The following is a 17,488-nucleotide window of genomic DNA, read 5'->3' on the forward strand; positions in this document are numbered from 1 at the left end:
GAAAACGGGAGCGCGGCATAAGCGCGGCCATGTATCTGCTTGACAGAACCGTGCTTATCGGTGACAATTTATCCTTTCACAATCCTACAAGGTTTCTAGGAGGCAATTACTCGCTAAATCACTCTTAGTGTGGGCCAAACAGCGAGGCGGCGCCAACAGAAACACAACTCCGGAAGCAAACAAACCCAGTTGACGCCGAGCCAGAAAAGTCACAGCCACAAATAGAGACGTGCTCGTCCTGCCAAAAGCTCTCACATCATATGAGGTGCACTTGAATCCGTCACCGTTTCCCACCCACCCACTATTTCTTCTTTCCTGAAATCACAATGGCATTCCTGGCTTGTCATTACTTTGGCACATTGCATGTTAGCCGGCTCGGCGCATTAGCGTTCAGGCAACACTGCTGCCGTGTCAGATCTCGTCATGTCGTGTTTCCGGATTAAACTCGCGCCATTTCTCCTCTGCCGGCCAAAGTCCATCTCGCGTCTCGGTTGGGGCACGTGTGATCAAACTCCCGTAGAGCCAACATAAAACTCGGCGGGGCCGAGCAGGGAGGGGCTTGGGCTGGGCTGAGTCAAATGAGAGATGACAGAGAATTCAAATAAAGAGGAGCCATGGTGGGAAGAGGAAGTCAGGGATGTCAGACAAGGAGATGAGGAAATAGAGAAAAGGAGCCAGCAAAAGAGTGAGACGAGAAGAAAGAAACTGGGGGGGATGGAACTTTTCAATTACAGCACTCGCAGACAACAAAGACCCAGATTTCAAGAGACTATAACAGTCAGCTGCCCACAGGGAGAAGCTCATTTATCCTCCTGCATTTCTTCCATCTCTTCTCTACACAATTTACAAGTTGGAATATTTAAAGTGCCGCTTTTGGGTGCACAAGCAAAGGCAGGCTTACGATTGGCACAACCAGAAAAACAAAACAAAAACAATTTCCTGCATTTTGTTTTTTTGTGAGTTGCTGTAGCAAAGTGTTCCGTAAGTGTGCAACTCCCAAAGTAGTCTTAAATATTTTCCACTGGAACCCAATCCAGTTTGCAAACCAGTTTACCACTCATAAATGTTCTCTCCACATTGTCAGTTCTAAATGAGACAGTCCAAGAATCTGTCAACAAAATCGACAGCAGCTATCGCTATTTCGACTTGGAAGATGTGACCTCTTGATATTGAATTGACTGCGCTAATTTGAGATAGAGGGTGGAAGGGGGAATGATTCCCCGTCATCCTGAGGGGTTGCTGCCAAATAACATTAACGCGAAAGCGGATCGATGGAAGCAGACTATCGATCGCACCTCGTCATGGATAACAGGCTCGCTTCTCGCAGCCCATTTAACACTGTTTTTCGATGAAGATGACATGCACGCTGGAAGGAAGTAGACAAAGGAGTCTCCTGGCAAACATCACATCCAAATGAAGCGACAAATATTACCTTTCCAATTCTTATCAACGCCGGGGATCAAAACACGAGACGCTAATTGGAGATTGATTTGCCGTACTTGTCCACCAAAAGGTGCAAGCAAACACGCGTGAAATTATAATACAAGAAAAAATATATATAAATGTGTCCAGTATAATGAAAATATTGTTTGCAGGCATAACACCAGCAAAACATGACATGGTGCCAATATGGCGAGCAGACGCTAAATTAAAAAAGTGCCGTTTGGTATTTCCGGTACTTCGTCCGTTTGCCAATTGTGCTCCTCACTTTTTTTTGGGGGGGGAGGAGAATGCCACAGGGACCCCCTGGAAGGCGGCAGTTGATTTGATTCTCGGCAGAGTTTGATTACTGTGTTTACACCTGATCAAACAACTGCACCAAGGAGGAAAATAAATTGCACTTTGATTAGAAAGTACTAAGCATCTATAGGAGGCATTAAAAGACAAGTACAGCCCAAACAACAAAAGCTGTGCCATTAAGACCCCACGGAACACAACCAGCATTACTAAAAAGAAAAGAACAAAAAAATTAGCAGAAGAGCATTGGCAAATTTGAATTTCTCCTGGGTGTCGTTCTCAGGCCAAGTCACTAAGTGAGTTGAGGAACTTCATTTCCACAAATGTCATCCTTGACCGCCACCAAGAACTAATTCAACTGCAATGTAAATGTCCAGCAATTTTTCTTTTAATCAAGTATTCCTAAAATCATTGTCACGTGAAGCTTTTTTTCACTTCCAGCTTTTTTGCAAGTGTACGGCAAATGACTTAGCTCTATAATATCTTTCAACTTTCATATGTCAAAAGGATTTGTCAAGCGATATTGTGGTAAGGAAGGTGGAAAATATCTGCATGCACACCTGCTCCTACAGCTGTCTCCCATATCACCATCTTGGTGGGAGGGGGGGGGGGGGGGGGGGTAACACTTGATAAGCAGCAGAGACTTGATAATAGCCTTTTTTACAGATGGACTTTTTTTTTTTTTTTTTTAAACAATCCTTGATTTTTCTCTTAAAAGATGGAGATTTCTGAGCCTGCAAAGTGCTAATTAATTTGAATATGTCAAGAAAGCCGCTGCGTGCCGATGACCAGTAATTACCCTCGCCGCTCTTTTGCAGCATGCCATCTTCATATGAGGCGCCTTTCCTTCAGTTCCTTCAGCCCTCGGCTGTAAAGCTGCGGCACAGGACAATAAAATGGAAAGATAGGGGGTCATAATGAGCCTATTATAAGACTCATTTTAACACATTTCTACGCCGGCGGAACTTGCTGTTATCCCAAATAATGAGGAGCAATCATGCCAAGGTGCTGTCGACGGATCGAAAGCATTCCTGATGCTTATCATCCGGCTGTCCTTACAACCGCAATCCACTGAGACTGTACACATCACCCTCTCCCCCCTCCCTCACTGGCTCCAAGAAAGAGAGAGAGAAAGAGAGAGAGATGGGGGAAAAGTCGGGCGGGGGGGTGAAGAGAAAAAGCTCTCTGTGTTGGTCGGAGGAGCCACTCATTCATACAGCAGAGGGAGGAAGAGGAGGAGGAAGAGGAGGAGAACAGCTGCTGCAGCAGTGCGTACGCAGAATTTTGCATGAAAATAGGAGGGGAGGAAAAACAAAACAAAAAACAGGAGCTTTAACAACAATCTTCGTGCCTGCCATGGGGATGAACCCGTTTGTTGACTTTTTGGACTCAAGTGTGCATTTGTGACTTGACCGGTGCGCTGGAGGGATGCGCCGATACTCGTGGGGGGTAGGGGGAGGTGACAAAAGTTGAGCCAGAGCGGGAATCAAGTTGAAAGAAAAGCCCTCGCTGCCCTTTTGGACACATTTTTCCAAATGCCAGCTTTTACTTCCTAACGAATCCATCATTTGGTCTTCTTTTGCCAAGTCAGGTGAGTCGTAGCAGACACGCTTTGATTGATTCTTTTCTAAGGCGCAATTATCAGCAAAGTATTCTGTCGGATCTTCCCAGCCCGGAGAGAATGAGGTGTCGTTGGGTGAAGCATGAGCCGTCAGAGAATCCGTCCTAAGCGGCTGTCTCCGCTATGGACCGGCGCCGCTCTCGGCCTCTGGCTCTTCTGCTGTTGCTGCCGGATCTCGCGGGCCGAGGGAGCCGCCGGACCGTCGGGCGGCTACCCGGGCGGCTCGCTCGCATGGCTTCTGTCGGATAAAGGACCCTTCCAGCAGTCGTTGGAGTTCACAGAGGCTGCGGAGAGGCACCAGCAAGGCTTTAGCACCCGATACAAGATCTACAGGTGAGAGAGGTGTGCGTCGTACATGTCGAATGGATCCATTTTGGGCCCGGCGCTTTCCTGTACGCTTGTCATTTCTCATCTCACCTAACACGCCACTTGAAAAGCAGGGTGGAATGAATCAGTGACGGCAGCTGCTGCTGTGGAGATGTACTGAAAGGCTGCCCACTCTCGGGCTTGCCCTCGCAGGTATCACACCTGCCAACGCTGAGATTTGTGAAATGCAGCCAAGCTGCGTCGACTTATTCAAACTGAAAAAGAGCAAGGAGAAATCTTCACTCCGGCTGTGCTCAGCCTGATTGCGACAAAGTGGTGGAAATGCATTCAGGATGGGTTTACGGGTGGTGTTGGCCAATGTCCAGACTTTGTTTGTTTGTGGCAAATCTCCAGCCAGCCCAAGCCAAGTCTTTTGGGATTTACCATTTTGTTTCCTTTTAATGGACTCGTGTCAGCTCATTTGTATCTTTAGGTCCTTCCTAACTGTCTTCCATTATTAGAGTAGAAATGAAATCATTGACAAGTAAGAAGAGAACTCAGAACACGCACGACTGCATGGTCTCCTGATACTGTTTTGAGTTTGTGGACAAGGAGTAATATGACCGCTGCTCACCATTTTTACATTTAAACCACAAGCCATTATTTCCAAATACAGGGCTGAATTAGCCAATGAATTGTAAACAATGATGTTGCAAATGCATTAGAAAAGAAAAAAAAAATCAGTATCCTCTCCAAAAAGTCTGCAGGATCATTAAGAACATTTGAGTCTGCATCCCAGGTTCTCCATGATAGGTTTGAGGTTTTGCAAATGAGCAACCGTTGAGTTTTTTCCTTCCTTCCTAGCCGAAGCAGCTAAAGCGTCAGTGGTAATTTGTGCACTGGGGGGGGATGATGTGTTGTCTTGCATGAGAATGACTTGACGGCGGAAGGCTCTGTTCTTTCGTCTTTATTTCACTACGACACCAACTGGCCTGTTAAAAATCGCACGCAATTTGCCCAAATCATTTTAACACATTTTTAGCAACCTGAAGGCCGTCCATATCAATCTCCGGTTTTCCAGCACCAAAAAAAAAATCACTTTGTGAATTTTTGTGTGTGTAGATAGATAAATTAGATAAATAAAAATAATAATAAATAAAAATATAAATATCAACATATATACATATATATGTTTGAAAATTAGTCATCATGTATCCGGGAGCTCTGCAAACGTTTTCACTTGTAAATTAGGGATTAGAGGTGGCCGAAATCCAGATTTATGTCTATGGAGTATGATGCATTCAGAGCGTCTCAGATGACACACAGTTTATGAATACCTGCTTGGCACTTATCGGCGAATTTTTAAGGGCTGCTCTCATAATATGATGCCTTTCAAAATGTCCTTAATATGCTTTCTGAGCCACACGCAAATTATTTAACAGTGCAATGATTTTCTTCAAACCACCACAATCTTTTTTTCACATTCTGCATCTGCACTGTGGTGCTGGTCCAGCCCATTTCAAGTGTAGCACACCAAATTCAAATGACCATCTCCTCCGTAAGCTTTGCAAATGCGATTCGGATTTCAATCAGGGATGTTGCATGTAAATCAGCCTGGATAGTGGCTCTCCAGAACCGGACTTGGGTAGTTTGCCGCATTGTAAAACCACTTCAAATCATTTGAGAGAGAGAAAGAAGCACTGTCCAGAATTATAAATCTGTGGGTCTCCTCAAAGGTACTGTTTTGGTTCTATTGGCACTTCACTTTTACAGTTATACCTGGAACGGGTACCTCAGAGTCCAAATTATCCTTATGGAGTCACTCCTTCAGTGTATATTTGACCCAAAGGGATAGATATGGATTTGGAGTGACCGAGTGTCCAATATGAAGCTGCCTTGGGGCCGACATTGCCTTGCTACTCTTCCCACCTCTGTGGCGTATAATTTACTGAGCCCGACGTGTTGTGCTTGCCAGGTCTGCATCCAGCAGTATGTGATTACGTTGTCTATTCGCTCTTTGGATGTTCCCCCACGTCTCACCTTTTCTCTGGCCAATGGGTTGCTTCCAGCACAATTGATTGTGCACAGTGCATGTGATCATCTGTCATGTTCTGGAAGGACTACATTGTATTAGGAAACAATCTTTGTGTCCATCGGAGGTGGACGATGAGTCTGTCCGCTCTTTAGGTTGATTGGCCGTAAAGACGTATCCCACACATTGTCCCGGTTCCCCAATTATTTGTGTGCTGAGCAGCTTTCCTCATGGTAATGATTGCCTCCCCGAAGGAGTCAGAGCTAGCAGCACTGTGGGATTGCAATATTGTACAATAACAGGTTCGATTCGCTGACATTCGCGTCTGCAAAGTGCATAATGAGACTTGTTTACTTGCAGCATTCGAGCGCTTTCAAAGAATGCTCATCATCACACAAGTGGCAATCCCAGGGTGAATACAGCGATGGAGGCGGAGAGACTGCCTACTGGGATGCTTGTATCCCCGGGGGGAGGGGGGGTACTCACGTAATCCCAAATTACATCCAACATGGCATGTTCGCTGATTCGACTCAATGAGGCCGGCTGATAGAGAAACACTGACTGGCGGGATGTTTTGACACAATCTTGCAAAAATAGGACTTGTCGTGTCATTCAAGTTTAATGTATGGACGACGACATCGCCGAAGCAATTTCAGTTTGACAGAGAGGCAGGAACAACTCAACGCGAGTATGAGCCGATTGCTTGTCCTCCCAGTAAAATTGCGCTTCTTTTCTACCTGAATCAGCATATATTTGGATTGACAATAACAATGGTGGGATTGCTTTGTCATTATGACACACAGTAAATGAAAACATCTTTGGAGTTGATGGCCGCGTTCTCCATTTTGACTCTCTCCAAAAGTTTGTCAATGTCCGCCTATCTTAACAAATGCTCTTTAGCTGAACTTAACAAATCATTTATGAGCAGAATTTGAGCATCCTAAAGATGGGGTGGATGGTTTTGGCTTGAGTTTTTTTTCTTTTGGCCTTGATGTCGGTTTTGCTCTCGCTCGGCGGTACGTGCCGAAGGATTCTAGTGGAAGAAGTAAACAAGTGTCTCTGTAGTACTTGTCTCTAATTGGTATTTTGTTCATTCTGTGCGGGGGACACGTTTCGGATTCCATAAATGCCAAAGTCGGATTCGTCAGTAAATCCAAGCTTCGGCCTTGTTACGACCCCTCCCCCCCAACGTGATTTCAAGATATAATTGTCCTCTGAGAACACGATCATGACATGTTCTTCGAATGACACTTAAACTAATTGGACTCTTTATCTGGATCGAAGTGGCTTTGTATATCTCCGAGCGAACAAACCACGATCTAATGATCATTTTGGAACATGTCCTTTCACGGCCAATCGATTTTCTTGCAAGCTTTCAAAGAGTGGTCGGCGGCACTCCATTAGAGATGTTCAGCCGTGATTTGTCCATGAGACAGACTAACAATTTGACTGGGCTTAGTTGTGACGCCGCATTCTCACAATGGCAGCTGCACCTTATAATCAGTGTTGAGCTGGAAAATGGAGGCAGGGTCGGGTCTCACTTTTGATGCTGAAGGATGACTACGTGCTAATTTACCTGATCCTCATCAAGCCCATGCTTGACTGCGGAGAAGTAAAACCCCAAGAAAATCAATCATTTTTCGTTCAAAGGAGTTAAAAGGATTCAGGTTTGGAAAATAAGTTTGAGATCTGTTGCCTTAGAAACGCCGCAGTGTTTTGACTCGATACAATTATTTTGTCTTCAAGTCAGCAATATTTTACTTCGGGTTATTAAAACTTTGAAGCCGTAGTTGACGCAAATGGAATAGGAACGTTATTGAAAATTGCACACTGGCTATGAAAGGAGTTGAAAGTTACCTTTTTCTTTGAACTACAGTAACTAGATACATACTGAGCTGCAGTACACGTGGTAAATTGCGGTCCGAGGAACAACTGTTGTGAGGTCCTTCTTGTTTCTGGAGGAAACTGAATTGTCTAAATAAAGACAAGATCTCACAGGAAAATTAACTAGTTAGTTAGTTAGTTAGTTAGTTAGTTAGTTAGTTAGTTAGTTAGTTAGTTAGTTAGTTAGTTAGTTAGTTAGTTAGTTAGTTAGTTAGTTAGTTAGTTAGTTGGTTAGTTTAGTTTGTTCGTTTAGTTTGTTCGTTTAGTTCGTTCGTTTAGTTCTTTTGTTAGTCAGTCAGTCGGTTAGTTTGTTAGTTTGTCGGTCAGTCAGTCAGTCAGTCAGTCAGTCAGTCAGTTAGTTAGTTAGTTAGTTAGTTAGTTAGTTAGTTAGTTAGTTAGTTAGTTAAGACTCCCATCCAAACCTTTCAATTAGATTTTAATTGGGTGAGAAAGATGGTGGCTCAGAATAATAAAAGGACCAATATCATAGAAAAGTATCAGCCAGCCACTATGACCTCTGTAACATTGACTTCACCCAGTGACTAGGTGACAAATGCCACAATGGGCTGCAGCCAACTAAGTGTGTGCGTATGTGTGTCTCCAGGGAGTTTGGTCGATGGAAGGTCAACAGCCTGGCGGTGGAGAAACGAGACAGTCTCGGTGGCGGTCGCGCTCTGACCGTGCCCCTCGACCCCGAATTCGTGAACACCGTCCGCCAGCTGGGAAGACGGCCGACCCTGCACGCAATTACCCAGAGTCTAATAAAAAAATATGGCACCCATCTCCTCCTCTCCGCCACATTGGGAGGTACGGTAAAACGCACGGGCAAGCATTTCGGACATATATTTATATTCTCTATCTATGTGCTGAGTAATGGTCGTTGCTTTTTTAGGCTTCTTCCCTAAGGTGTGTACATAGTCGTTTATCTTGATGTGCCCTGCAATTGAGGATGGAGAGAGACAAACATTTTCTTCATTTTAATTCCATTTTGTAAAGACACATTATAATTTGGGCTAGATCCGAATTTAATATGATGATAACAATGAAATGATTGTGATTAATGATGATGAATAAATCATGTGTTCCTTTTCTCTGACTTTCCCTCAATTCATCCAAAGTGTCACTTCCTCTACAGCGCTTAATTACTACTTTTCAATCTAATATGTAGAGATGCTAAAGAAGGATGATTAGTGTCGCTCCCTCCGCTAATTAAGTTCGTATTCTCGTCACCAGGGGAAGAATCCTTAACCATATTTGTGGACAAAAGGAAGCTGGGTCAGGAATCTCCGCCAGTGGCGACCGAGGGCAATAAAAGCGACAACACGAGCGGGGTAATTACGCTGGAGGCGCTCCATCAGTTGGCGGCCTCCTACTTCACCGACAGAGAAAGCACCCTACGTCGACTTCACCACCTCCAGATCGCCTCCACTGCTATACGGGTGTGTTTAAAAAAAAGAAAGAACAAATGTATGTGCACTGTTAAATAGAATGGACATGTATCATTTCAAAGTTGTTAGATTACTGCCATCCATTTCTAGGAAAATACCTCATTGTATAATTCAAAGGATTATAAATGGCAGCCCCAGAGGAGATCTTAAGACGAGTGGACGAGCGCAGTCGTTTCAAGACCTCACGACGGAAACACCAATCATCCGTTTTAACATCGAAAGTAGCTATTAGAGAGAAACGCATACATCAGCCCCAGGCTAAAAACGTTAGATGCTAAAGTGAGTAGCCGCTGATGAAGACGAGTGCCACCCCACAAACATCTTCTTGCGGTTATCTGTCGGTTTGATCGATTTGCGATATCATTCCGTTAATTCCCGACTAGACTGTTTTCCATTCAATGGAGTGTAACAGCGATGGGGGGGGGGGGAGAAGAGGGTTTAATAGAAGCTTCTATTGACATCCTTTCATTCAAAAGGTATCATGTTAGAAATGCCAGGAAGGATTTGCAAGTCGAGCCTCTGCAAAATGAACATTTCTAGACTCAACAGCGAGGTCAATTACTCGAGGAATGAAGTTAGGAGCGACTGCGTTTGATGTTAGGTGGTCGGAGCAAAGTAGATTTCCCTACGCTAATGCCTCTCTGAGGAGGGAGAGAGAGAGAGAGAGAGAGAGAGAGAGAGAGAGAGAGAGAGAGAGAGAGAGAGGTTTGTAAATGGAAGACCTTCCTTAACAGAGTACTACTTGCATTCAAATGTGATTTGAGGTAGAAAAAGGGATCGTTGAAAGATCAAGTGATTTAAGACAAGGTTTTTTGTTTTGTTTCTTGTATGCAGGTAACAGAAACCAGGACCGGACCACTTGGATGCAGCAACTATGACAATCTTGACACCGTCAGCTCGGTTCTGGTTCACAGTCCAGAGAATAAGGTTCAGCTACAAGGTAAAAAACTAGTCCTTGAAATAAAATCTTTGGACCTATTGTAAAAAATATAATTTCTATTTGTTTGTTGCGTATTTATTTTTCATTTCCCTTGTTGTTGCTGTTTACAACCAAGGGACTCTCTTCTCAATTGCCTTCCTTGAGTAAATAAAGATTGAGTAAATTCCAATAGAAAAAGCATATTACAGAATTTGGTTGTTGAATGGAATATTTTTAGCGTTATTGTTTGTGCAGTAACTCACAGATCAATCAGACATGATGAGAAAAGTGAAAAATTGAAGCTGTAGCAGAAATGCCGCAAAGACAAAAAAAATGAATGGAGGATTGGAAATGCATGTAAATGGCAGCATGTCTCAACAATTCCGCAGCAAATATACTACCCGTGAACTGGAAGCAACACTAATTGGCTTATCCTAACTCTTGGGAACTCGGTCTAGCTGGGAAGTCATTCACAAGTGATTATTTTGTGTCCTGCGTCAAAAACAATGCAACTTGTCCAACTATCGGCGTTCCAGTTGCCTCGTTAGCAGGAAACAAGTTACACATAGCGACTTCCTCGCTCCCATTTTGCAAGTCGTTTGGCTACTTCTGGAAGCTGGCGGCATTGTACCGTTCGGTTGCCAGCAGACCGCAATGATTTTGTTCAAAATTGTTTTTTCAGAGCTAAGTGGATAGAACATCGTGTGCGTGAAATAATAAGTACATTCTCGACGCCCACTGGCTGATGTTCATCTTCCAGTTCAAGTAATCCTAAAAGCCAAAAATAATTTATTCATTGTATACTTTTTAAAGGAATCGGACCATTCATCAGCGATCGGAATTTTACGGGTCAACTCGTCGTCATTGTTGTGTATTGAAGAGATTCAGAAAACTCAGCTGAAAGCAAATGGATGTTTTCAATGGGTCCTTAATGTATAATCTGCCTTTTTCAAAAGAGGAACATAAGTGTAGGTCATTACTCATAGCAGGACATTTTTGGAAGAATATCTTGGCGTCAAAATAAATTGCTGTAGCCATCTGACAAATTGAACACCCAGGTCGATATTGGACCTAAATAGAGTCAAATCCATCAGGTCCGCCGTGCAATTAGTTTGTCACCGCTGTCCTGCCATTTGTTGACGATAATTATAAAGCAGCGGCCTCATTCTCTCATCTTTGGCGGGGCACTCTAATAATTGCCTCGGTCCTGCCGTCTTTCACGCTCCGCAGGGTTGCAGGTCGTCCTCCCCGACTACTTGCGGAGCCACTTCATTCAGGCGGCTCTCGACTACATTGGCTGTAAATCCCAGGGTCATTTTATGTGCCGAAACAACGAATGCTGGTGTGAGTGCAGGGTGGAATTTCCACAATGCAACTGTCCTCATGCTGACCTGGACACTCTGGAAAACAACCTTATGCGCATCAAAGAGGCCTGGAGGCGGACCAACCGGGAGTTTGAAGCATCCGGTGAGTCGGAGGTCGTGATTTATCGTTGCCCTTAGAAGTCATTTGGAAATGTCAGCGAGCGTGACTCCCGCAATCAACAAGCTCCGGCGGGAGTCGAACCGCTTGAAATGCTTCTGAACTTTCGGCCCTTGTTCTCTGAAAGACTCTGTCGTCGTGTTTGAGCGCTAACTCGAACAGAACAGCCACGTCTTGTTCTCGTTCAAAATTCTTGCCTGGCTGTCAAGTGTTGCCACTTTGAATCGAAAAATCTGTCACTCAAATTGTCAGATCTCAGCGTGCGGCTCTTGGGCCAGGATGGAGTGAAAAAGAAGGTCACTCAAAGATCATTTTAATCTTGGAAAAGTGGTGATTTGAGTAAAGACTGAAATAATGGACCGCAATATTTTTCGAACTCTAAGAAAATAAAAAATAAGAACAAATAAAACGCATTGTCATAAAATCAAATCAATACATGTTCTCGGAAATTGACAGACTTGATTCGTGAGAGCCCGCCTTGTTATTCACTGCGCCTTATAGTCGTGGAAATACGGTAATTCATTACCACTGCAGCTAAAACGTGACTGTACTTGCCAGCAGGTGTTGTAAACGTACCTGTAACAGTGTCACACTCGCTAATTGATTGTGTGACCTCCACTAAGAAGCTAACTTGTCCTCATTTTCCCACGTGTAATTCCCCACCGCTTTGTACGCGGCAAATTGGCTCACGCACAAATAAACGGTCCAGCAATCAAACAAAGCACGCCTGGCGTCCTAGGACCTAATAATGTAATATTGCATCATTTTGAAACAAAGCTATCGTGACTATAAACACAACATTACCGTGCCTGATTGGATTAGAGGCCTCAACTGGCATTTAGTGAGCAAAATACCCAGAGGTTTGCACAAAATCTGATTTAATCTGTTCTGGGGCATGAATAAAAAGGCCTCCACTAAAAATCAAGGTTATCCCATCCCTTGAGTAGGAAGGAAAAACACTTTAAAGGATTGCTTGGGATTTTAGGCAGAACGCTGCTTTGCAAATCAGCTCACAATTTCGTCATTTCCCTTTGCATCTTCTCACCGTGCTCGGGGTAGCTTTATTCACTGTATACGGGTTCTAAAGTCTCTTTTTGTTTCCTAACAATTCAGAATAACAGACCCGTCAACAAATAGTCCCTATCGACTAATACGGAAAAAATCCTCTCGAGCTGTTTGCTTTTCCAAGCGTATCGGGTATTTTCGTTCAAATTGTTATTTTCTGGATAATACCCAAGCAGCAGATTTTACCCCTTGATGCTCTTCTCGCCTTCCAGAGGAATTCCAAAGCTTTGTTGGAAAGCTGCCGACGCATTACGCTGTAAACACATCTGTTGTGGAGCACTTATGGAGGACAGATGCCAACCTGCTCCAACGCTACAGGCAACTCGAGACCATCAGCCAGCGGCTCTTCACCAAAGCTCGCCGCACCATCCACAAGCTCTTCAGCCTCAGCAAGAGATGCAGTAAACAACCCAAAATCGTCCTGCAGAGGCCGAGGTGAGATGCAAAATGAAATTAGTGGCAAGCCGAAAAAAACCACAAATTCAGTCTGTTTTGATTAATTGCATTTTTGAAAAGGTTTAACCCTGTGCGTGTATATACACTGCAAAAATATCTTCTAATTGGATGTTCCTGCAGTAAAAGCTCCTTGGGACTCCACAGAAGCTTCAAATGCCTGCTTGCTGCTCATCACTGACTTTTTTTTGCAGCCGCTTAATACTGCTAACGATGAAAAACATGCCGTTGTCAGAAGCCATTTGCTTTCTGAATCACCATTTTTCAAAATTTAGGCCACTGACATGGAATGGGGGGGATATCTTGTTTTTCATTTGCCAATATTTAATGTTTGGGGGTATCTTTAACACAGCCAGATGGCGGCTGAGGAAATTCCAATGGTGGAACAACGGGATGAGGATGGAAACTTTCAATTTCTACCTCTGACATATTTCATACTCGTTTCTAATGGCAATCGTGTTGAATTTCCTGATTTGGCAAACCTGCCACATCCTGGAACCTCAATAAAAGATTTCCGGGAGTTCCCCAAATTGTGTCCGAAGCCCAAAACTAATGGCGACACTTGCAGCATCAGCTGTCCAAATGCGGCGTATACTTGCCAGCCACCATTCGTCATTACTCTGCGAGCTCGTCAACGCTGTAAAAGCACTCTGAGTAGGTTCAAGTTTGAAAGGTGCTCTATAAACGCAGTCCATTTACTGTTTAGCCTTTATTTTCAAGAATCCCAACTTTGGCCGTGTCGTTGCTATCCATTACCGCTCTACTTTTTTTGCTTCAGCTGCTGGATGTTGGACTTTAGCAGATTATCACAGCCATCGTTGGCTGCTACTTGTGGGAGGGACATTCGTAAAATTGCACAACCTGGCCCGCTAGCTCACTAGTCAAATTTAGACACTGCCTCCTCAGTCTGAAATCCAATTATATTTGTTTATTACACACTCACTGCTTGTAAAATAAAATAAGACAATATTAGTTTCGGGTCAGTAGGTACATCTGTGTCTTTTATTGTTTGAGCCTGTGTGAAACATTTATTTTACGGCTTTATTAAATTTCCCCATGTGCTTACAAGTTGTATTGTAAATGTAAATAGATTTTTCTCTTATGTATATCATGTAGTAATATAGTAAGCGCATTAAGGGTAATTGGAGGTGCCCATCTGTGGTCTCCCTTTAATTGAATCTTTTGGAATTCAATCAAAAATATTGTCTTTTTTCATCAAAAGATGAACTGTACGATTGTAAAAAAAAAAAAAAATCAAAGGCATACCCATTACTCTGTCTCATATCCATGTATACAAGATATAAGAGCAGTGACAAGTGGTCCTTGTAAATTAAGTGAGATGGTTCTCTTGCTCCAAAATACCATGAAAAAAAAAAAATCCTCAATGGCGAGTTGATGTAAAACTATGGATGTGATTGTCTCCTAGGTCTCTGCACTTCTGGCTGAGCTACACCCTCTCCATCCTGTACTGCAGCGAGAACAACCAAGTGGGCGTCTACAATGATGAGAGCGGTCGATGTTCCTGCCCTTATAGTCAGCCGCCGTGCCAAGGTCTCATCCCGTGCTCCACCGGTGACGGAGCCCGTTGTTCGTCTTGCTCGGCCGAGAACCGCACGCGCTGTTCCGGCTGCAATCCCGGCTTCACCCTCAACCAGGGAGTCTGCAGGCACGCCGTGCCAGACCCTACGGACCCTTATCTGGGTTTGGAGAGCGATCGGGATTTCCACGACGTGGAGCTTCGTTACCTCCTCCAGAGACGCGATCCGCGTATCACTCTGCACGCCGTGTTCGTAAGCAACGACGTGCAGATAAACACATGGTTCGACCCGTCGTGGAGGAAGCGAATGCTGCTGACCCTGAAGAGCAACCGGGTTAAATCCAGCCGAGTTCACATGCTCCTTGGACTGGCCTTGCAGTTTTGTCTGAGCAGGAACAGCAGTCTGGAGCCAGCTTTTTCGCTCTTCGTCAACCCTTTCGGGGGCAGCCATTCGGAGAGTTGGACCATGCCTATTGGACAACACGGCTATCCCGACTGGGAGCGGACCAAATTGGACATTCCCTTGGACTGCTATAACTGGACCTTGTCTCTCGGGAACAGGCGCAAGAGCTTTTTTGAGACGGTGCATTTTTACTTGAGAAGCCGTATCAAGGAGGGGGCCTCAACGGGACCAAAGAACTCTTCGGTGGACTACGACCCGGTGGAGGCGACCGAGCCGCCCAACAGCGTGGGTTATATGAAAGTGAACAGCATGCAGCTGTTTGGCTACAGCATGCACTTTGACCCTGAGGCGATCCAGGACTTGATTCTGCAGATCGACTACCCGTACACTCAGGGATCGCAGGACTCGGCTCTGTTGCAGCTGGTGGAGCTACGCTACAGGGTCAACCGGCTCTCGCCTCCCGGGGCGCCCCACGTGGACCTTTTTGCCTGTCTGCTCCGTCACCGACTTAAACTTTCCAGCGCGGACGTGAGCAGGATCCTCACCGCCCTGCAGACTTTCAGCGCCAGGCAACCGAGCTACGTGGAGTACGAGGCCACTAAACTCTGTAGCTAATGGCACTTTGGTTTTGTATCTTCTTGCCGCATACACTTCGGGCTTGCATCCTCTTTTAGCCGGGTCCATTTGTTGTCAAGTGAACGGTACATCCTCCGAGGCTTTGTTGTACATAAGCTGTTCTGCGATCTCAAATCACTGCTAATGTCAATGTAGTTTTATGAATAAAAGATGTTGAAATCTTCTGTTTCAACGCTACGCTTCTCATTGGTATTAAATAGCCACGGACAATAAGCGAAGCCCAATCAATTCCATGCATAGCACGCGAGAGAGATTCGATCCAATTCGACGGACACGTTGCGCACACACGAGGACTACCCGAGACCGAGAAGACTGGTGAAGAAAGTGATCCGCAGTTGCCATGGGAATGACAAAGAAACTTCTACTAAAAGCCATTTACATTCTTGCTGTTGAATTGAATTGAAATTCTACCTTGAAGAACAATTAAAAAACAAACAGGGCTAACTTTGAGAGAAGCTCTGACCGTTTCTTACCTAACGTCACGATACAGGATGAGCAGTCTTGCTCCCCCCCCCCCCTGCCGGAACGCTGCAGGTGTGTGGGCCGTTGTTGTTGTTTTAGCCCATCTGGAGCCTCAAAACACAAGGTCTCCATTCTCCTTTTAGGGATTCGCCTTGGCACAGATTGCTGAGTATATAGTTAGAGAGAGGGAGGCTTGCTTGGAATTAGCCCTCCTCTCCTCTGATCCACCGCCGTCCCTGACTGCCATTCACACTTACCGTGATAGATGAGCTTGCTCTGCACTGAGACATGACCGGCATCAAACAGCAGCAGTAAGTTAGCCACGGTGACGAGGAAAGTAGCCTCAGATAGCATCGGAGGGACGAGAGCCTCTCGGACCAAAAAGGAAAATTCGCTTCAGCGCCCCGGGGGCTGTCGGTACAGGAGCCGCCAGCATCCAGCGTGGCTTTGATTCAAATCTGAAGACAAAGTCGACGCTTCATCAAGATTCCCCCAACACGCTATGCCGCAGATTAAAGCTCATGTGGTATTACTCACGTGGAATACAAAGAGGGATATATGTATTTCAGAGGAGCCAAAGAGTTCAGTTGTCCTGAAACATTGAGCGCTATTGGGAAGGCTAACCCTAACCCCCCCCTGGTTATAAACAGAAGTATTGCCTACCACATTTTGAAAGCACATTTTGTAATTCTACTCTGTCAATGTCTGTGGTGGAAGTAATGTGGCTTTTTGGTGAGTACAGGCAATAATTGTCATTTTAAATATCAATCCGTCCATCCACTTGTCTCTTCGGATTATGGCTGAGCAGCATCTGGGTACATATAGACAAGTATTCGGAGTTGGCTAACAGATGGCGAGTCGATCCCTCGCTGGTTGCCGAGACATTTCCACGATGTATCTCGGGGACTAGCCGAGGTATATTACAACGTTTTTCTCTGAATTTTTGGAGACTTTGGAGATTTATGTTGGTTGAACTCTCGAACGGTGTCACTTGCCGATGTTTAACTGATATGAAAATATCAGATTTCATATATTTCGAACCTACATCGTGTAAATCCAGCCTAATTGTTTGAGTTTCAACAAACGGGCAAGTAACAGCTGCAAAGCAATTAAAGTTACTTTTAAATAACAGCCAGAATGCACACTTTCCGTTACAACTGGACAGAAATGAGACCATAAAGATTAAATCATTAGGCTAACCAGCAACGCTTTAATGGGAACAGAAAGGTTTGTTTCTTTACTAAGTGTCACATAATAGCTCAGGTCCTGCTGTGTACTCGGGACAATTTGACCTGCCCTGCTTCTATTTCCACTTTGGATTTCCAAGTGGCGATATTTTCAACAAATTTGTTTGACATTTGATGCGCTTCACCTCAACTCTGTTGGGAAAAGAGCTGAAAATTCATTGACATGGACTTCAAACTGATGGTTGAGAAGTCTGCATTGAACACTTGCTGTGCTGAAGTCCACATATACTGTATGCACCCAAAAAAAACATCTATC

General features: G+C 44.6%; 2 protein-coding genes across 2 annotated transcripts in view; one reads left to right on the forward strand and one right to left on the reverse strand.

Annotated features, from left to right (window-relative positions):
* Positions 1–17,488, reverse strand: part of rgs18 (regulator of G protein signaling 18) — a 64,839-nt gene that overhangs the window by 25,720 nt on the left and 21,631 nt on the right. The window lies entirely within an intron of this gene.
* On the forward strand, positions 3,441–15,502 carry LOC147046199 (BMP/retinoic acid-inducible neural-specific protein 3-like). The gene is made up of 7 exons (XM_085930075.1): positions 3,441–3,691; positions 8,185–8,387; positions 8,814–9,019; positions 9,863–9,968; positions 11,178–11,414; positions 12,707–12,929; positions 14,374–15,502. Exons 1-7 carry the CDS (start codon positions 3,441–3,443, stop codon positions 15,500–15,502), a joined length of 2,355 nt encoding a protein of 784 aa, XP_085786201.1.

Source organism: Syngnathus leptorhynchus, chromosome 14, assembly GCF_054491065.1.
Source record: "Syngnathus leptorhynchus isolate UIUO chromosome 14, UIUO_Slep, whole genome shotgun sequence".
NCBI classification, from domain to species: Eukaryota; Metazoa; Chordata; class Actinopteri; order Syngnathiformes; family Syngnathidae; genus Syngnathus; species Syngnathus leptorhynchus.

Bases quoted from the DNA above. Each gene is read 5' to 3' on its own strand.
- LOC147046199 (XM_085930075.1), top strand. From the start codon at position 3,441: ATGAGCCGTCAGAGAATCCGTCCTAAGCGGCTGTCTCCGCTATGGACC. The intron at 9,020-9,862 runs GTGTGTTTAAAA...TCTTGTATGCAG, and splicing joins TCGCCTCCACTGCTATACGG to GTAACAGAAACCAGGACCGG. The intron at 12,930-14,373 runs GTGAGATGCAAA...ATTGTCTCCTAG, and splicing joins ATCGTCCTGCAGAGGCCGAG to GTCTCTGCACTTCTGGCTGA.